This window comes from Pteropus alecto, unplaced genomic scaffold (assembly GCF_000325575.1).
Source record: "Pteropus alecto unplaced genomic scaffold, ASM32557v1 scaffold105, whole genome shotgun sequence".
NCBI lineage: Eukaryota > Metazoa > Chordata > Mammalia > Chiroptera > Pteropodidae > Pteropus > Pteropus alecto.
In genome coordinates, this window is record NW_006436294.1 from 6,945,121 (window position 1) to 6,960,936 (window position 15,816).

The window sequence follows — 15,816 nt, forward strand, 5'->3', positions numbered from 1 at the left end:
CGCAGCCGGACAACCTTAACGTCCTTCAGCGACCAGCTGTTGCATGCTCGTCAGCAGCAGAGCACACAGCTGCAGAAGAGCTACATGCGACAGCGCCCGACCACGGGGCTGGAGCCCACGGCACCAAGGTGACAAAAGCCGGATGCGAGAGCAGTCGGAGGTTATTCTCCTGGAGTTCAGGAAGAGGCCAAACGACGTGCAGGCCTCGAAGTCCAGGCGCTTCTCATCTGTGGCCTTGACGCTTCGAGTCCCACCTGGAGGGACAGACGTGGAATTCGGAGGTTTCGTGCGGTTGTGTTTCTTGAGCTGGACGCTGGTGCGGGGACAGGCGCGCTGCGGGAAAGGCTGTGAAGCTGTCGACTGACGATCACAAGCTCTCGTGTGGAACACGGGACTTTGCAAACCCTTTATGTGAGAAATGGCCAGGTGAGCGGCTGGAGCTTGGTATCGGTCCTTGCGGGTGTTGAGGCGAACCCAGAGCCGCGAACGGGGAACGCCACCGTGGTAGGTTCCAGGGGAGAGCGTCTGGGTGAGCCCCGCGCGGCTGCGAGGGGAGTGGCACCCGTGCATGGAACTCTGGCATTCTAGGAGGAGGCCTCGGGTGGAGCCTGGGTCAGGTGTCACTGGTGGGCCACGGCCGTGGGGCTGGCTCACCAGTGGAAGTCCTCACAGTTTCGGGGGACCCTACTTGGGTCGGCACATCTAGTCTGTGATGCGGAGCGGGGCAGCGTCAAGGGTGCATCAGCGTTTAAAAGTAGGGCCAGGAGCTGGGGACTCCAGGTTGAGGGGCCCAGCAAGGATCTCATCCTAAAGAGGCCACACCAATCGCAGGACATCACCGAGGATACACTGACCGTGGACTCCCCTTGAGGCTCGGCATGGTCTTGGTGCGTGAGCTAAACGTGGTCCTGCTGTGCGTTGTTCCTGGAGCCCAGAATCCTCGTGACAAAGAATGAACAGGGCGTTTCCTTAGCGTGGCCCCGTGACAGGGTGCTGCCTAGCACTTAGCGAGGGCCAGAGCACAGATGAGGTGGCTGTGCAGCTGGAAAGCCATCCCTGGAGACGCTGCTCATGGAGTGACCGGACCCTCTGGCAGACTTGGATGTTCTTTCTCAGTCACGAATTCTATGACGTGGTAACATTCGAGGGTGGGGAGTGTGGGTTGGAGCGAGTTATGATGAACGTGCTCTGATATTTGCGAGCAGAATATGTGAACTTGATGATCGCCATTTCTTCTCATCTGTTCTTTTAGGTTTGAGCAATCGCGAATTACTCGTTTACAAGAACTGTACGAGCAACTGCACGTTTCTGTATAAGGCAGAAACGCCTCCTGAAGCCCCGAGAATGGTGACGACAAATAATTTCTATTGGGTGCGTTGCTGTAACTCCATGACTTGCAACGAAGGAGGGCCCACCCTCGAGAGAGACATCTTAACCGAGGAGACGGTCGAGGAGGAGATCGAGGGCGCCGTGCGCTTCGGGGAGTCAACGTCCTTCTTGATCTTTGTCTCCACCCTGGTCAGCAGTGTGTTGACGTGAGACGCCCTCTTTGGAGGGTCTCGTCTCGACCCTCACCCCATTCCTGAGCGCAAGTTCACCCTTCTTTGCTCTCTTGTGAACCAGAGACACTGACTCCCAGGGCCCCGCACTGGCGTGTTCCCCATTCACGGCTTATTTCGAGAGAGAATAAAGAACATCATCATTTGAGCGCTGCGAACTCGGAGTGCTTTGTGGTTTTAGTATCCGATGTGTTTTGTCTTTGGCCATCGTCTCACACGTAGACCAAAAACATCTCGTCACTTCAGCATCAGAGATCTAGATAGAGATGCCTGCCTTCTGTGGGTGTCATTGTCCCCGCCCCTTCCCATAAACACCCCTCGCCTTCGTCTCCTTACCCATAACATGTTTGGGTTTCTGCCCAAATTGGGGCTTCCCAGTCGCTGTTCTCTGGGATTCAAACGAATGCCTCTTGGCCCACTTCGGCCTTTTGCCTTCAGGTTAACAGATCGAAAGTACACGTTATGGAGATGGTCACACCCCAGGCAACCAGCGACCTAGAGGAGACAGCCGCACGCGTGACGTTCGGAAGGGAGACGCGAGAGCGTTTTCAGGGGACAGGACGAGGGCTCCGTAGGGCAGAGAGCGGGGATTCTCCTTGCCAAGTGCTCAACAGGCCCCCTAGACGGATGGAAAGGCGAGAGCAGCCACGGGGGCAGCCGGACGCGTCTCACAAGCCCCCGGCTTTCAGTGGCTTCTCAAGTGACCACCTGGAACAGCGGCATCAGGCAAGGTCAAGGGCATTGCAGGAGAGAAAGCGTCAGGTTTACACACCTGCCTGGCTTAGGCCGTGTGGATTCAGCTTCTAATGGCGAGATTGAATAAAACCTTTCTCACCTTCGATGCTCCGCCCCATTCCAAGCTGACGAGCCAGGTGGGTGGCAGGAGAGGAAAAGGAAGCAGCAGAGACACACGCATGCGCACACCTCCCAATGCTCTCTCCAGCCCGATGGAGACCCAGACTCAAGCAGTGAGCTTTGCATGTTTAAACGTGAAGGACCACGGAGGATGTAAACAAAATGACGGAAGCGAGGCACAGAGGTAGGCGATGACCCCAGGGAGGAAACAGGAAGCACTCGGGCGCGGCGTGTGGACAGCCGGTGGGTCCTGTAAGGCGCCGGCGGCGTCTGTGGCATCAGAGGCCCCGGTGGGGACGGGCCCGGGGAGCTGGGCAGCCGCGGTGTGCGCGCAGGGCGGCTGTGCTCGGGGCGAAACGCGGGCCTTGGCTCGTTGGGGAAAGCCTGACTCCAGACCCAGGGCACCCGCGACCGCGAGGCAGGCCCCGTTCTCGGTCCGGCTGGGAAGCAGCGGCGGGCCAGCAGCGGCAGGCCCACAGCCTGCACGTGGCCTTTCTTTTCTCCCAGAGCCGCCAACGGGGGCTGCGCAGGATGCCCTGGCCCCAAGTGAGCGGGAGCTGCGGTCACTTGCTGACCCTTGCACTGTGTGGCGTTTGTTTTGCTGGTCGGCTGAGGGTGGTCACACAGCAGCGTGAACCCCGTGTGGGTGGGAGCCACATGTCTGCGTGGAGCTCTGCATCTCCCCTGCCTGGACGGTGGTACAGCGCTTCCTCGTCTGCACAGACCTGGGGCCTGGGGGCCCTGCCCTCAGCCGGTACAGCCCAAGGACGGGAGAGGCCACTGTCCACGTGACGGACCAGCCAGCTGGGCTCTGCCCCACCAACCCAGGGGAGGGGGGTGGTCCTGCTCTGGGCAGGGAGGAGGGCTGACCCGGACCAGTGCCCACAGGAGCCCACACATCCCAGCTTCTGTGCAGAGACAGGGAGGAGGCCTGGCGTGCCCCTCCACTGTCTTCGTGACAGCGGACCTTGGGAACATCTGCCACATTCAGGTGACTTTGCCCCTAGCCTCGCCCCGTGATGCCTCTGACCTGTGTTCTTGTGCATACACCACCGGCAGGTGCTCAGCAGGGCAGAGGGTCAGGACTGAGGACCGCCCCGCCCCCCCCAGGCACCTCTGTGCGCTCAGGCGGCGGGCGGAGTGGCACGGGGCGCAGGACGCGGAGCACCTTCCGCGCTGTCCGCGTCGGAGCCGAGGCTCTGCAGGAGAGTCCTGGGACCCTCCAGCTGGCTCGCGGCTGGGGGTCTGGGAGGCACCAGGACCTCAGCACTAGGACAGGAGCGTTTGGTGCTGGCACATCCTGGTCAGAGCCATCTCCGCAGTTCCCCTGGACAGGAGAGGTGGCTTCGGGGGCCGACCCGCATCCCCAGCTTCCTTGGGGCACGCTGCATTGGGTCATGGAAAGCTGGCACGTGTCTACAGCCCCAAGAGCCCCAAGAACAGGCCAGAAGAGAGCAACGGGGTGGGGTGGCGGGCAGCACAAGGGGTGTCTGGCGAGGCTGGGCTCATGTACCCATGCGTCAAGGGCAGGCTGCGCTCCAGCCGCGTCCCTGCCCAAGGACATTTGGGGCTGAGGCGCATCACGCATCTCCACCGGCTGAAGGCGTCATGGCAGGGTCTGACCCACGGCCGCAGCTGAAAGGGCCCCCAGGAAGGATCAGGAGCGGGCAGTGGGCTGGAGTGCAGTGAACGAGGACCACCACCCAGGGCCTGGCCCTCCCTGCTGGGACTCACACGGACCCCGCGTCCGGCCTTCAGAATCAGAGCCGCGGCCTCCCTGCCCCAGCCTGCCCTTCAGGCCACCCAGAGAGGGCACGGGGCCCTGGGCCTGTCTTCTCATCTGAAAGTGGGGACGGCGATGGCCATACCTGTCTCGGGGGGATGCTGCCGGACGTCGGTGAGACAGCGGGACCGAACGCGGGCCGGCCCTCCCCGGGCCTGCCCAGCTGCGTGCCTGCCAGGGGAGTCCAGGGGCTCGGGAGCCATGGCCACGCCCATCCCAGCTGCCATGCTCCTGCCCTTGGCCGGAGCTGGGAGACTGCACCCCTGAGAGCCCGCTGCGGGGTGGGCAAGGAGGGCACGTCCGCCGAGCACAGGGCCCCATGCAGGGCAGGTGGGGACAAAGGCCAGCGGCACCCGTCATCTTTCGGCCGCCCCGCCAGCCCCCCAGACCTCCTGGGTCTTCACTGCCCCTTAGCCGGACCAGACAGACGGGGCCCCGGCCGCCCTGCTGCCACCCCGAGTCGTGTCTCTGGATTCTTAACTTCCTCCAGGGGGCTAAACGCCCTCACTCGGAGGGACCCTTGGTGGCCCCAGGCTGCGCTCCCCACTGCCAGCATGAGGCATGGGTCCACAGAACGTGCGTGCGTGGAACGGGCGGAACGCACAGCCCGCCTCGCCGCTTCCTGCTCTGGTCCTATTTTTATCCAGGAGATAAAAATACCCAAGGCTCCCGGTCATCTCTCGATAAGACAAGGGGCTCGTCCCTCCTGCTTCTCTCACACATGGAGAGGACGGAGGGGCCCCGCGTCCGCCCCAGCCTGCTTCAGGCCCCTGTCCTCCACCCGCGCCTGCTCTGGACGCCCGCCACCGCAGGCCTTGCGCAACTGTGGGCCAGGCGGCCGGCCAACTCCACTTCCTCCGCGAGCTGGAGGCCTCTGGCCCTGACCCTGTCCCGGGCTTCCTGGCCCAGTCCAGGGACGGCCACTTTCTCCCGTGACGCCATCAGCCTCCCAGGCCAGGCCAGGCCTCCCCATGAGATAAAAGGCCGGGGCCGAAGGGTGGAGGGGCACAGGCATGGCGCTGCGGGCCAGGGCAGGCGTGTGGAGGGCAGCGCCCCGGCTGTCCCCGGGCTGGGCCCGCGCGGTGGGCGCCGCAGCAGTGGCAGCCCCCAAGGCGGTGCTGCCCTTTGAGGCCATCCCCCGGTGCCCAGGCAACAAGTGGGTGAGGGCGCTGCAGGTCTGGAGAGAGCAGGGCTTCGAGGACCTCCACCTGAAGATGCAGCAGACCTTCCAGGAGCTGGGGCCCATCTTCAGGTGACGCCCTCCCTGCGTGCCCCGCTGAAGGCGCCTGACTCCCCACGCACTGGCTGCTGGGTACTTGCAGGGTGCCCTGTGCTGCCGTGACCCCGCCGGGCACCTGTGCCCTGCACCCTCGGGAAGGCGGGCCCGGTGGTGGAGGGGCTGCGCCCTCGACAGTGGAGCCCACGGCTCTTCGTGAGGACGGAGAGCCCCACGGCTCAGTGCTGACGGCGCAGCGCACGAAGGCGCCTGACTCCCCACGCCCTGGCTGCCGGGTCCTTGCAGGGTGCCCTGCGCTGCCGTGACCCCGCCGGGCACCTGTGCCCTGCACCCTCGGGAAGGCGGGCCCGGTGGTGGAGGGGCTGCGCCCTCGACAGTGGAGCCCACGGCTCTTCGTGAGGACGGAGAGCCCCACGGCTCAGTGCTGACGGCGCAGCGCAGACGCGAGAATGGGCGGGAGGATGCGCCTGCTCAGGACCACGGGCCGGGGGCGTGGCGGGCCCGGGTGGGGCGGACAGGCCCTCACAGCAGGGCTTGACTCTGTCCCACAGGTACGACGTGGGAGGGAAGCACATTGTGTATGTGACGTTGCCCCAGGATGTGGAGAGGCTCCAGCAGGCGGACAGCTGCCAGCCCCAGCGGACGGTCCTGGAACCCTGGCTGGCCTACCGACAGCAGCGCGGGCACAAGTGTGGCGTGTTCCTGCTGTGAGAGCGCGTCTGCGTGCGGAGGGCCTACCAGCTCGGACGAGCGCCCGTCCGGGCGGTCCCGCGTGCCCTGGGCTGGGGAGGGGAGCGAGGCCACGCCAGGGGCCTGAGCAAGGCCAGTCCTTCGGCCTGCAAGGAAGCAGCAGCTGCCACTCGGGAGCACCCACTCCGTGCAGGCCTCTCCCGCAGGTCGGCCTCCTGCCCTTCTACAGGTCAGGGGGCCCAGGCCTGGAGAAGGGGAGTCGCTGGCCAGGGGCACACGCTGGCATGTGCTGGAGCCTGAGGGTCCACCAGGTTGTCAGCCTCCATGTGGGGCCCCGTGGGGCCTAGAGTTGAGGCAAACTTCCCTCAGGTGGGAGAGTCCCGGGCCCCATCGCAGACGTGCGTGCCCCGGGCACAGCACACTGAGGCCTCCCCGGAGGAGAGTGGTCTGGCCCGGCTGGAAGGCGGGCAGCCTGGCCAACTAGAGCCAGAGGCAGCTCCCTGCCTCGCCTGTGTCCCTTTGGGGGTGAGGAAGATGGCCACGGAGCTGGGGGCCAGCTGTTGGCTCGGGCTGCCCTGAAGCTTGCTCTGTGCTCTACAGAAACGGGCCCGAATGGCGCTGGGACCGACTGCGGCTGAACCCGGATATGCTGTCGCCACAGGCCGTCCAGAAGTACATCCCCATGGTGGACAAGGTGGCGAGGGATTTCTCTGCGGTCCTGATGTCGAGGGTGCTGCAGAATGCCCGGGGGAGCCTCACCCTGGACATCCAGCCCAGCATCTTCCGCTACACCATAGAAGGTATGCACTCCGAGGGCAGGGGCCGGCTCAGGAGCCACAGCAGGCGGCCGGGAGGCCCTGGGCTGCTGTCTGCTCAGCGGACCCCTGCTCCCCACAGCCAGCAACTTGGTCCTCTTTGGAGAGCAGCTGGGCCTCCTTGGCCGTAGCCCAAGTCCAGCCAGTCTGAAATTCATCCATGCCCTGGAGGCCATGTTCAAGTCCACCGTGCAGCTCACATTCATGCCCAGGAGCCTGTCCCGCTGGACAAGCCCCAAGGTGTGGAGGAAGCACTTTGAAGCCTGGGACTACATCTTCCAGTATGGTGAGGGCCGGGGGCCGGGCTGTGCAGTGTGGCAGGGGTACGGGGGCCCGCAGTCTGGGGCTGAGCTGAGGCTGTGCAAAGGGCCATGGCTTCTTCTTGGGCCCTAAGGCAGTTGGCAGGGCTGGGCTGACCAGGGGACTTGGGTAGGAGACATAGTCGGGTGCCAAGGGCTGGCAGGTAGGAGGGCGACCGGAGGCAGTGCCCTCCACCTCCAAGCCCAGGGCGCTGTCTCTCTGTGCCCACAGCCAACACTTCCATCCAGAAAATCTATCAGGAGCTGGCGCTCGGCCGCCCACGGCAGTACAGCGGCATCGTGGCAGAGCTGCTCCTGCAGGCGGACCTGACTCTGGATTCCATCAAGGCCAACTCCATCGACCTCACTGCCGGGAGCGTGGACACGGTCAGGCCAGCCGCCAGCCCGGCCCATAGAGCACGGAGCCTGCCTCGCTGCAGGCAGCGTCCTCCCGCACCAAGCCTGTGCCTCCAAGACCTCCCGCCTTAGACCGCGGCTTCTGAACTGCTGGGCGGCTTTGAGGGCAGGGCGCACGAGAGCGACTCTCAAAGGGGAGGGTTTGCAGTTACTTGTGGGGGAAACCAGGCTCCAGGCAGACCGCGGGGTGCCCAGGCCTGGGAATGGACAGCAGTGCAGGCCCCATTTGGATGATCAGGGTTTGGGGACGAGGAGCATGTCCAACACACAGCCAGAGGGCTGCACAGGGGACCCTGACCGGTGATAGATGACATCTCCCGTGTGGGTGACAGGCTGGTGGTGACAGGCTGGTGGTGACAGGCTGGGAAGCACAAGGTTCCACCTAGAAGAGAAAGCAGATGGCAGCACAGCATGGCGGGCGGGGCGGGCCCCAGGGTGCAGCGTGCAGCGCAGGCTTCCGCTTCTGAGCCCAGCCTCCACCCGCCAGCATCTCTGAGGGCTGTTCTGGGCCTGGCTCCTGGGATGCTGGGTACAGGCACAGACCCGTGGGGGAGAGGCTCGCTGAGCAGAGCCTGAGAGGTTGCCACGTGGTGAGAGAGCCGGGAGGTGGGGGTGGGGACATGTGCCTCGGCGGCGGGCAGCTCTGGGCAGGCTTCCTGGAGGCAGGGGACTTCCAGCCGAATGTGGAAGAACCACACAGAAGTTAGGCCGCAGAGAGGAGGCAGGGAGGGCAGCGGCCCAGGGCAGGGTACACAGTAGACAGCGAGGGAAGGCAGTGAGGCTGAGTGGGGGACACATAGGCCAAAGAGGTCAGGACCCCTGGAAGGAAGGGCCTCAGGCTCCAGGCCTGTACCCAAGGCTACAGGATGCCAGTGAGGAGAGCATCTGGGTCAGATTTCTGCCCCTTAAGGGTCCCTCATGCACCCCAGGGCACAGCAGGGAGGCCACTGTCACAGGTCAGGAGATACCAGGGGGCCCGGTGCCATGAGGATGGGATTAGGAGACAGTCTCTCAGATCTCAGGCTGGGCTGGGGGACGCCTCTCCCTGCCCATGGAGACAAGCCAGGAAGAGGAACTGGTTGGGGTCTGGCCTGGCTGCAGACACCCAGAGGTGATAACCCACTGGGAGCAAATGGACCTGGGGCTCCAGACCCCACCCCAAGCAGACAGCAAGGCTGAGCCCCTCCAGGAGCCCAGAGGAGGGAGAGAGCCAGGCAGGAGGAGGCCTGGGTCTCCCCCGAGAGGAGGGACGCCTTCTCTGAGGGACTCAGGAAAAGTAGGGGAGGTGGGGTGTTAGGATCTCGAGGTCTCAGCTCCCTGGGTCTGTCCGGCTCCAGGCATGCACATCACCGTGGGTCTGAAATGACCTGCCCCCAGGGGAAGACCATCTTCCTGGGAGGGGTGTCCTGAGGGCCGAGATGCTCGGCCTGTGCCAAGGTCTGAGGCCTGTGCCCATGGCTCCTGCAGACGGCCTACCCCTTGATGATGACCCTCTTCGAGCTGGCTCGGAACCCTGAGGTACAGCAGGCCCTACGTCAGGAGACCCTGCGGGCCAAGGTCGCAATCTCCGACAATCCCCAGAGGGCACTCACGGAGCTGCCCCTGCTACGGGCTGCCCTCAAGGAGACCCTGAGGTAAGTGTGGCTCGCCGGACCGCCCCAGCCGCTCTGGCCCAGGGTCTGGGAACAGCGCTCTCCGGAGCTCACTGCCAGACCCCGGGGCGCCAAGCACCACTGCCCAGGGTGCATCCCTCGCATCTCGTCTTCTCCTCCTGAAAAGATGGGGGCGCTTCATCCGTCCTCCAGGATCCCACTTCAACCTCCTGGTTGCCAGCCCAGGCCATGTCCTCCTTGGCCCAGGGCTGCTCAGGCTGGGGCAGCTTTGGCCGAGCTCAGGAGGTGCATGAACGCAGCTGCTCAGTGCCAAAGGGACCTGAATCGGGGGCAGTTCCTTTTGGCTGGTGTGTCCTGAACTAGGAAGGCTGCAGAAGGGAGGAGTGGGGCGCCCTGTCCCCGCTGAGGACCCTGTTGGATGCCCCCACCCATAGGCTGTACCCCGTGGGTATGACCGTGGAGCGACAGGTGGGCTCAGACTTGGTCCTGCAGAACTACCACATCCCAGCTGGGGTGAGTGCGACGCCACAGTCCCTCCAGCAAACAGCAGACCTGGTTTACCCTCCCCCACCCGGCTGACGCAGCCCCTCCCCACCCGTCTGCAGACGATGGTTTACGTGCAACTCTACTGCCTGGGTCGAAACCCTGCCGTGTTCACAAGGCCTGAGCGCTATCATCCCCAGCGCTGGCTGGACAACAGGGGCTCCAGCACCAGGTTCCCTTACCTGAGCTTTGGCTTTGGCCCGCGACAGTGCCTGGGGCGGCGCCTCGCGGAAACCGAGATGCTGCTGCTGCTGCACCACGTGAGCGGCCTGGGCGGCGCTTGCGCGGGGGGCGGGGCGGGGCGCACTAGGCGGCCAGGGCGGGGACCACAGGCTTCTCCTTTTGCTGCGCCCGCCCGCGCCCACGTAGTAGCCCCTGCGAGGCTGGGCCGGGACCACCCGGCTGACCAGTCGGCCGCAAGGAATCGCGCCTCTGTCCTAGGTGCTGAAAAACTTCCAAGTGGAGACGCTAACGCGAGAGGACGTGAGGATGATCTACCGGTTCATACTGATGCCCTCCACCCTCCCGCTACTTACCTTCCGGGCCCTCGACGCACTGCCGGGCCAGCCACGCGACCAGACCTCCTCCCCCTGACCCTAGGCCACTCCTGTTTTCTCCCATGGGCCCTGCTTCCTGAGCCACACCCCTGTCCAGCCAGTACCACAAATGGAACAGCCGAGGCCCTCTGAGGTCAGGCTTCGCCGGGCTGTGCAGCAAGGCCGGGGCAGAGCTGGGGATAAGTCTTGGCTGCAGGTGCCCGTTATGTGCTCATTCCCACAGAGCCTTCTCTAGCAAGGAAAGCCATCCGTCACCCCAGCACCAGCTCCAGGCTCCTCGTGTGTCCACCCAAGGGGCCTCCGGCCCTGCTCCTTGAGTCCCTGTCCAGTTTCACGTGCTCTCTGTACTCGACTCCCCCCCAACCCTGGAGATGACGGTTTAGGTCCCATGTCCCATGGCTCGTTGCCATTTCCAATGTCACGCTTCTTGTCTGCAACGCTCTTGCCTAAAGTTGACCTTAAGGCTGGGTTGTTATTTGTCCACCGCCCTGTTGTGCTCAGACTACGTAGGCTCTTCCTGGCAGTGCCAGCTTTCTGTGACCGTGGCTGAATCTCCCAACCAAAGGCCTGGGTGGGCAGGTCACCAGCAGCATTTACTAGAAGAACGACCACCAAAGAGCTGACGAGGACATCTGAGCCAACGATCCCCATCCGAAAGCAGTGAAGGATGGTGAACCCCAGGCTGACATTAGGGTGACTACGGAGAAGCCTCTAGAAGAAGGGGGTGGGCCATTTGCACGACGCAGCCACGTGTAGCCACATGCTCCCTTAAATAAAGTCCTCTGTCTGAAGTGCTGGCTACCTCCGCACACTGACCCACAGCAGAGGGCCATCCTGACCTTGTGGGTGGAAGAGGCTTCGAACAGCTGAGAGCCGCCTGGGGTCTCCCAGCTGGCAGGAATGAACAGTCTGTCCCACACCATGGAGGGCCAGGTGACCCCCACCCCACACACGCAGGGATCCTGGAGGCAGGGCGGGGTGATGGGCTTGTTGCACTCTCCCGCCCTCCCCACTCCCCTCTCGACTGGTGGGAACCAGGCACTCAGTTCGCACCCAGGCGGTAAGGGGGGAGGGGCTGCACTTCTGGCTGCACCAGCGCTGCCGGCACCCAGCCTCCCCAAAGGCACCCTGGTGGATCCCCAGACACCCTGGTGAGGGAGGGAGTTCGCACGCCCCTCAGCACTCCACCCACAGCAGAAGGGGCCTTCCTCCGCCCTGGTCAGGCGCTGCTGACACGGATTTGGAGAATCACAGAGGCTCTGTAGAGAAAGTTCCAGGCTCTGTAGGCACACAGGCCCAGGCTGGAGCCCTGGCTCACCACGAGGGCCAGCCCTCAGTCCCTCTGAGCTTCAGTCTCTTCGTGTGGGGACTCTGGGTAGCGCCAAGTCCCACCTCACCAGGCCCTGCGAGGACATCACGAGATTGGTGTTTGGAAAGCTCCCAGTTCTCTGCCTCCACAAGCACTCAATAAAAGAATTTCTTCTCCCGCCTCTCAAAAGTCACTTTGAGATTTGTGGCCCTGCTCTGTGGTGAGCTGGTGACGTGTGGGGGCAGGCATGGAATTAAAATGAAGTCGCCCTGGGGCACACGTGTGCCCCTCTGCAGAGCTGGGCATGCGTGTGCGCATGACCGTCACGGCGGAGGCCCAGAGCATGCCATTCACTCACCCCAGATCCTCACTCAAAGAACTACTCAGAATCTGCTGCAAAAAAACCCAGGAAAGCGAGCCCAAGATGAGAGACATGAAATGGAGCGTGAGCATGGAAGTCGATACAGTTACGTGGATGCACTGAATCCATCCTGACTGCAGAGAGGCTGGATGGCACAAGTCCCGTGAACAGCAGAGAGGTCATAGCCCCTCAGTAACTAGCTTTGGAATAGTTAGAACATTCCAGATGTGATTGCCTGTTGTGCTGTATACTCTTCACCAGTGGTGAGATTCAGCCCCTCAGCCTTCAGCACATGCCGAGGACGGTTCCACCCTCAGCGGCCGGGCTCCTGGACATTCGAGGCTCCCTCAGATAACCTCCGGTGTGACCCAGAAGCCTGAGTCCCGGTTTTAGCTAGAACGGTGCGAGCTTAGAAAAGCCCTTTTACTCCTTCTGGTCCTCCAGATTCTCCTTCGATCTGCAGAACGATACGGAAGGAGTGACAATAGGAGCAACAGTAGGATCGCCTTAATGTATCCGCCACTAATGACATCGCATCCGTATGTGTCACCTGCTCCGCACTTCATATGGGTTCCATGCTAAAGTGGATAATGTCATTATCCCATCTTATCAACCAGCAAATGGAGGCCTGGAAAATGCAGGAAGTTGCTCACGGACACAGGACTCATGCAGGGGACAGTGGGGATTGGAACCCTCGTTCCTGTGACTACAGGGCCCGAACTCCTCCTGGACTGGCCCAAATGCCAGGCAGGGGACAGGGCTCCTGCCAGTGTGGGTCTGGAGGCCAGGGCCATGAAGAGGGGCAGCTCTGGGGGAGACATCCCCAGGTGGACAGTGGGTACTTGGCACATCTACTATGTGCCAAGTACTTTTATAGGTTCGGGACATAGAACAGATTCCAAAGCAGATCGAACCCTTTGCTTCACGGAGTGTGTGTTCTAGTCAGGGAGACAGGAACAGACAACTACCCGTGGGATGTGGGAAGCTCTCAGTTCTTCGAGGCACATACCAGGGGCCAGGGGCAGGTGTGAATGGCCTAGTGGCCTCTCTCTGGTAAGGTCGTCATCTTTCGCCTTAATTCCAAGTTTTGATTTTGTTTTCTTAACAAAGGACAGATTGGAGCTAGAAAACATTATTTAAGGAAGCATGTAAAGCCACAGGACTGGAAGAGGCCACTTAGGAATTCAGGGACAATAGAAAAGCTCAGAGCCTGGGCACAGACGGAGAAGATGGGTGCCAGAAACGGGATGGAGACGGAGCAGCCAGGCAGGCCGAGAGTCTCTCTGGAATGAAAAGTGGCCCGCGGCATCGAACCCTGCTAGTGGAAGAAGGAAGGTGGGGGCTGAAACTGGCCACTGGATATGCAACACGGCAGTCACAGACAAACTGGAACAAAGTCGCGTTGGTGGCACGATGAGGCGAAAACCTTCCTAGAGTAGGTGCAAAGGGAGGAGGCGCAGAAACTGGCAGAAGCTCTGGGCCTGGGCCTGGAGACAGAGAGGGGAGGGGATGGGTGGGGGCCTCCAGACAGGTTTATTGCCAATGCCGGTGCGACCGTCTAATTGCACCAGCACCGGGAGGCCAGCAGGTGGCCAACTCCCCTGGACAACGTCAGCACCCTGGACAGCAGCAAGTCTTTTGCAATGTCCCACAGTTGTATCCATTCTCCCTTGGAAAATTTCCTGTGGCAGGTGGGGCTCAGAGAGGGGAGCGTCATGCCTGAGCCACACAGCACGTCAGGGGCACAGTGGGAGCCTTGCCGAGACTGAAGCCCTGCAGGCTGTGGAGGCCGGCTGCGCAGAGCCGAGGGCCAGCTGCCCTGGGCAGTGTCGTTCGCTGTGCTGTCTTGCAGTGGGAGGCCCTGGAGAAAGCCAGACTCTCTCAGAACCCAAGAAGAAGCACATGGTGTTGTGACTATTGTCTCCTGGCCTGGGGCACCTGGAAAGTGAAGGGTGGAGGACGATTTTTTGAGACCTATAAAATATACTCCTTGCCCCTCTAAGCAAGCCCACGCCTCTTGACAGACTGCCCTGTCTCTTCTGCATTATTTCCCCATTCTGAATGAGGTCAGGACTCAGCGTGTGACCAGAATTAGGGCTCGGACTGTGACCAGGGTCGGCTTTTCTAGTTGCTGTCCGAAAGTCAGGTGTTATTCTCAGCATCGCTCCTTAGAAGGTGATCTATCCTTTTCTATAGGCAATTAAAAGATTTTCTTTTGGTCTTTGGTTTTCTGCATTTTCATGGGTATGTGTGGATATTTATTTCTTTGCCCTGCTTCAAATTTGCTGGACGGCTTGATCTGGGGTTTGATATACTGTATTAGCTCGGGGTGGGGGGGAGGGCACAGCTGTTATTAATTCAATATTGCCTCTGTACCATTATCTCAACTATTTTGTGATCTGTCTCACTCTCTCTGCCATCTTTCTTAGCCTCTCCTCCATATTTTCCACTTTTTCTATTTTTGAGGCTCAGCAAGGCATTGAGAAGCCGGGGAGCAGAGCGGACCAGTGCCCCCTCCCACTGGTCCATTCGCCACTTGCCCTGAAGGGGAGATTCAGCTCCAATCATGGACATGGGGGCTCCTCCCCAGGCGGTGGGCAGCTGGGAGAAAATGCAGGGCCTTGGGGAAGGGGGGAACATCACCTATGGGGCAGGACTTCTGAGGCCAAGAAATCAGGAAGGCTTGTCCCCAATACCCCTCTTTTCTGCATTTCCCCAGTCCCAAGGCAGCCCCCACATAAAGGGCTGTGACACCACACACCTGACCCTGTGCAATGGGGGTCTCAAGAGTGAGGGGGGGAGGAGCTCTTTGTGGGCAGAAGGGTTTGAAGACCCCACAGATACCTGGCTGGCCTCTCCCAACATATGGGCCATTTCCTGACTCCTGAACCCACCATCCTGTCCACCTGGGTGACCTCGGACAAGGCCCTGCTCCCTCTGGTCCACCCCCGTGGCTTCAGCTCTATGATTACCAGGGTTCCAATGTAAGGGTGTTGGAGGAGGGTCCTTGAGGCTGGGGTGGGATGTGTGTGACAATGTGGGCAAGCCCCTCTGTGGATGGGGTGTCTGGGGTGTCGCAAACAAGGACCCTCTGGGAGAGCCCCTGGTGGTCCCTGAGGAGGGTCCACCAAGTCTGAGGGACTGCCCGCATCAGGACACTCAGGAGTTTCTACTTTTAAGAATGGTCTTTCCACAGCTCCTCCCAGCTGGCTGCAGATTCTCCAGACCCGAGCATGGCCTTTGCCGGGACGTGCATTTGAAAGAGCCAGCCCTCCATGTGGACTCAGGGAATCTGTGATCGCCCAGACCAGTCACATCGAAGGTGACAGTGGATGTCTGCACACAGGTTCAGACCGCTCTTTTCATCCAGGCCTAGAGCACTTCAGGCCACGCATGCGCCATTTGCCAGGCGCCCCAGGCGCTCTAGTTCATGGGCGGGGGCGGGAAATACGCCATGTAATTACTGCTGCAGAGGGCGTCTCAGCCAACACGTTGGCCCTCCCTCCTGTGCACGTCAGGCAAAGAGCTTGAGGAAGACACATGGGGACTGAAAGCGTGAGGATGAAAGCCTGGCATTGGCCGGCACCCTTGTTCTGGGGACAGGACGCCGGCTGGCACGTTCGCAGACACGGACGCGCCCCCGGAGCCCCGCCCCTGCCGGTCCTCGCCCGGAAGACACATTCTTACGCTCGTTTTCAAATCGGGCAAGTCGTTTTTCTGAACTGTCGAGAGTTTGTTTCAATGGTTCAAAAGCTCTGTAAATTCAAGATGACGACGG

The 15,816-nt window shown here is 61.7% G+C and overlaps 2 protein-coding genes across 3 annotated transcripts in view; both read left to right on the forward strand.

The window, feature by feature from the left end:
- GML (glycosylphosphatidylinositol anchored molecule like) overlaps window positions 1-1,539 on the forward strand; it is a 7,297-nt gene extending 5,758 nt beyond the window's left edge. Inside the window, exon 3 of the mRNA XM_006913033.1 lies at window positions 1,253-1,539. Coding sequence (XP_006913095.1) covers window positions 1,253-1,539 — 287 coding nt within the window. The remainder of the gene's footprint in view (window positions 1-1,252) is intronic.
- A 3,671-nt stretch (window positions 1,540-5,210) lies between these two features.
- LOC102881458 (cytochrome P450 11B1, mitochondrial) lies at window positions 5,211-10,456 on the forward strand. 2 transcript variants are annotated; one of them, XM_006913034.2, is made up of 9 exons: window positions 5,211-5,449; window positions 5,986-6,141; window positions 6,725-6,924; window positions 7,022-7,225; window positions 7,471-7,625; window positions 9,123-9,289; window positions 9,703-9,781; window positions 9,874-10,071; window positions 10,253-10,456. In XM_006913034.2, the coding sequence occupies exons 1-9, from the start codon at window positions 5,211-5,213 to the stop codon at window positions 10,403-10,405; spliced, it is 1,551 nt and encodes a 516-aa protein (XP_006913096.1). In that variant the 3' UTR covers window positions 10,406-10,456. The 2 variants fall into 2 exon arrangements, with proteins under 2 accessions (XP_006913096.1, XP_024903412.1); XM_025047644.1 differs by lacking the exon at window positions 9,874-10,071.
- Window positions 10,457-15,816: the final 5,360 nt, after the last annotated feature.

Excerpts from the sequence above, each read along its gene's own strand:
- LOC102881458 (XM_006913034.2), top strand. The coding sequence starts at position 5,211 with ATGGCGCTGCGGGCCAGGGCAGGCGTGTGGAGGGCAGCGCCCCGGCTG. Across the intron at positions 5,450-5,985 it reads GAGCTGGGGCCCATCTTCAG|GTACGACGTGGGAGGGAAGC; the intron begins GTGACGCCCTCC and ends TCTGTCCCACAG. Across the intron at positions 9,782-9,873 it reads ACTACCACATCCCAGCTGGG|ACGATGGTTTACGTGCAACT; the intron begins GTGAGTGCGACG and ends ACCCGTCTGCAG.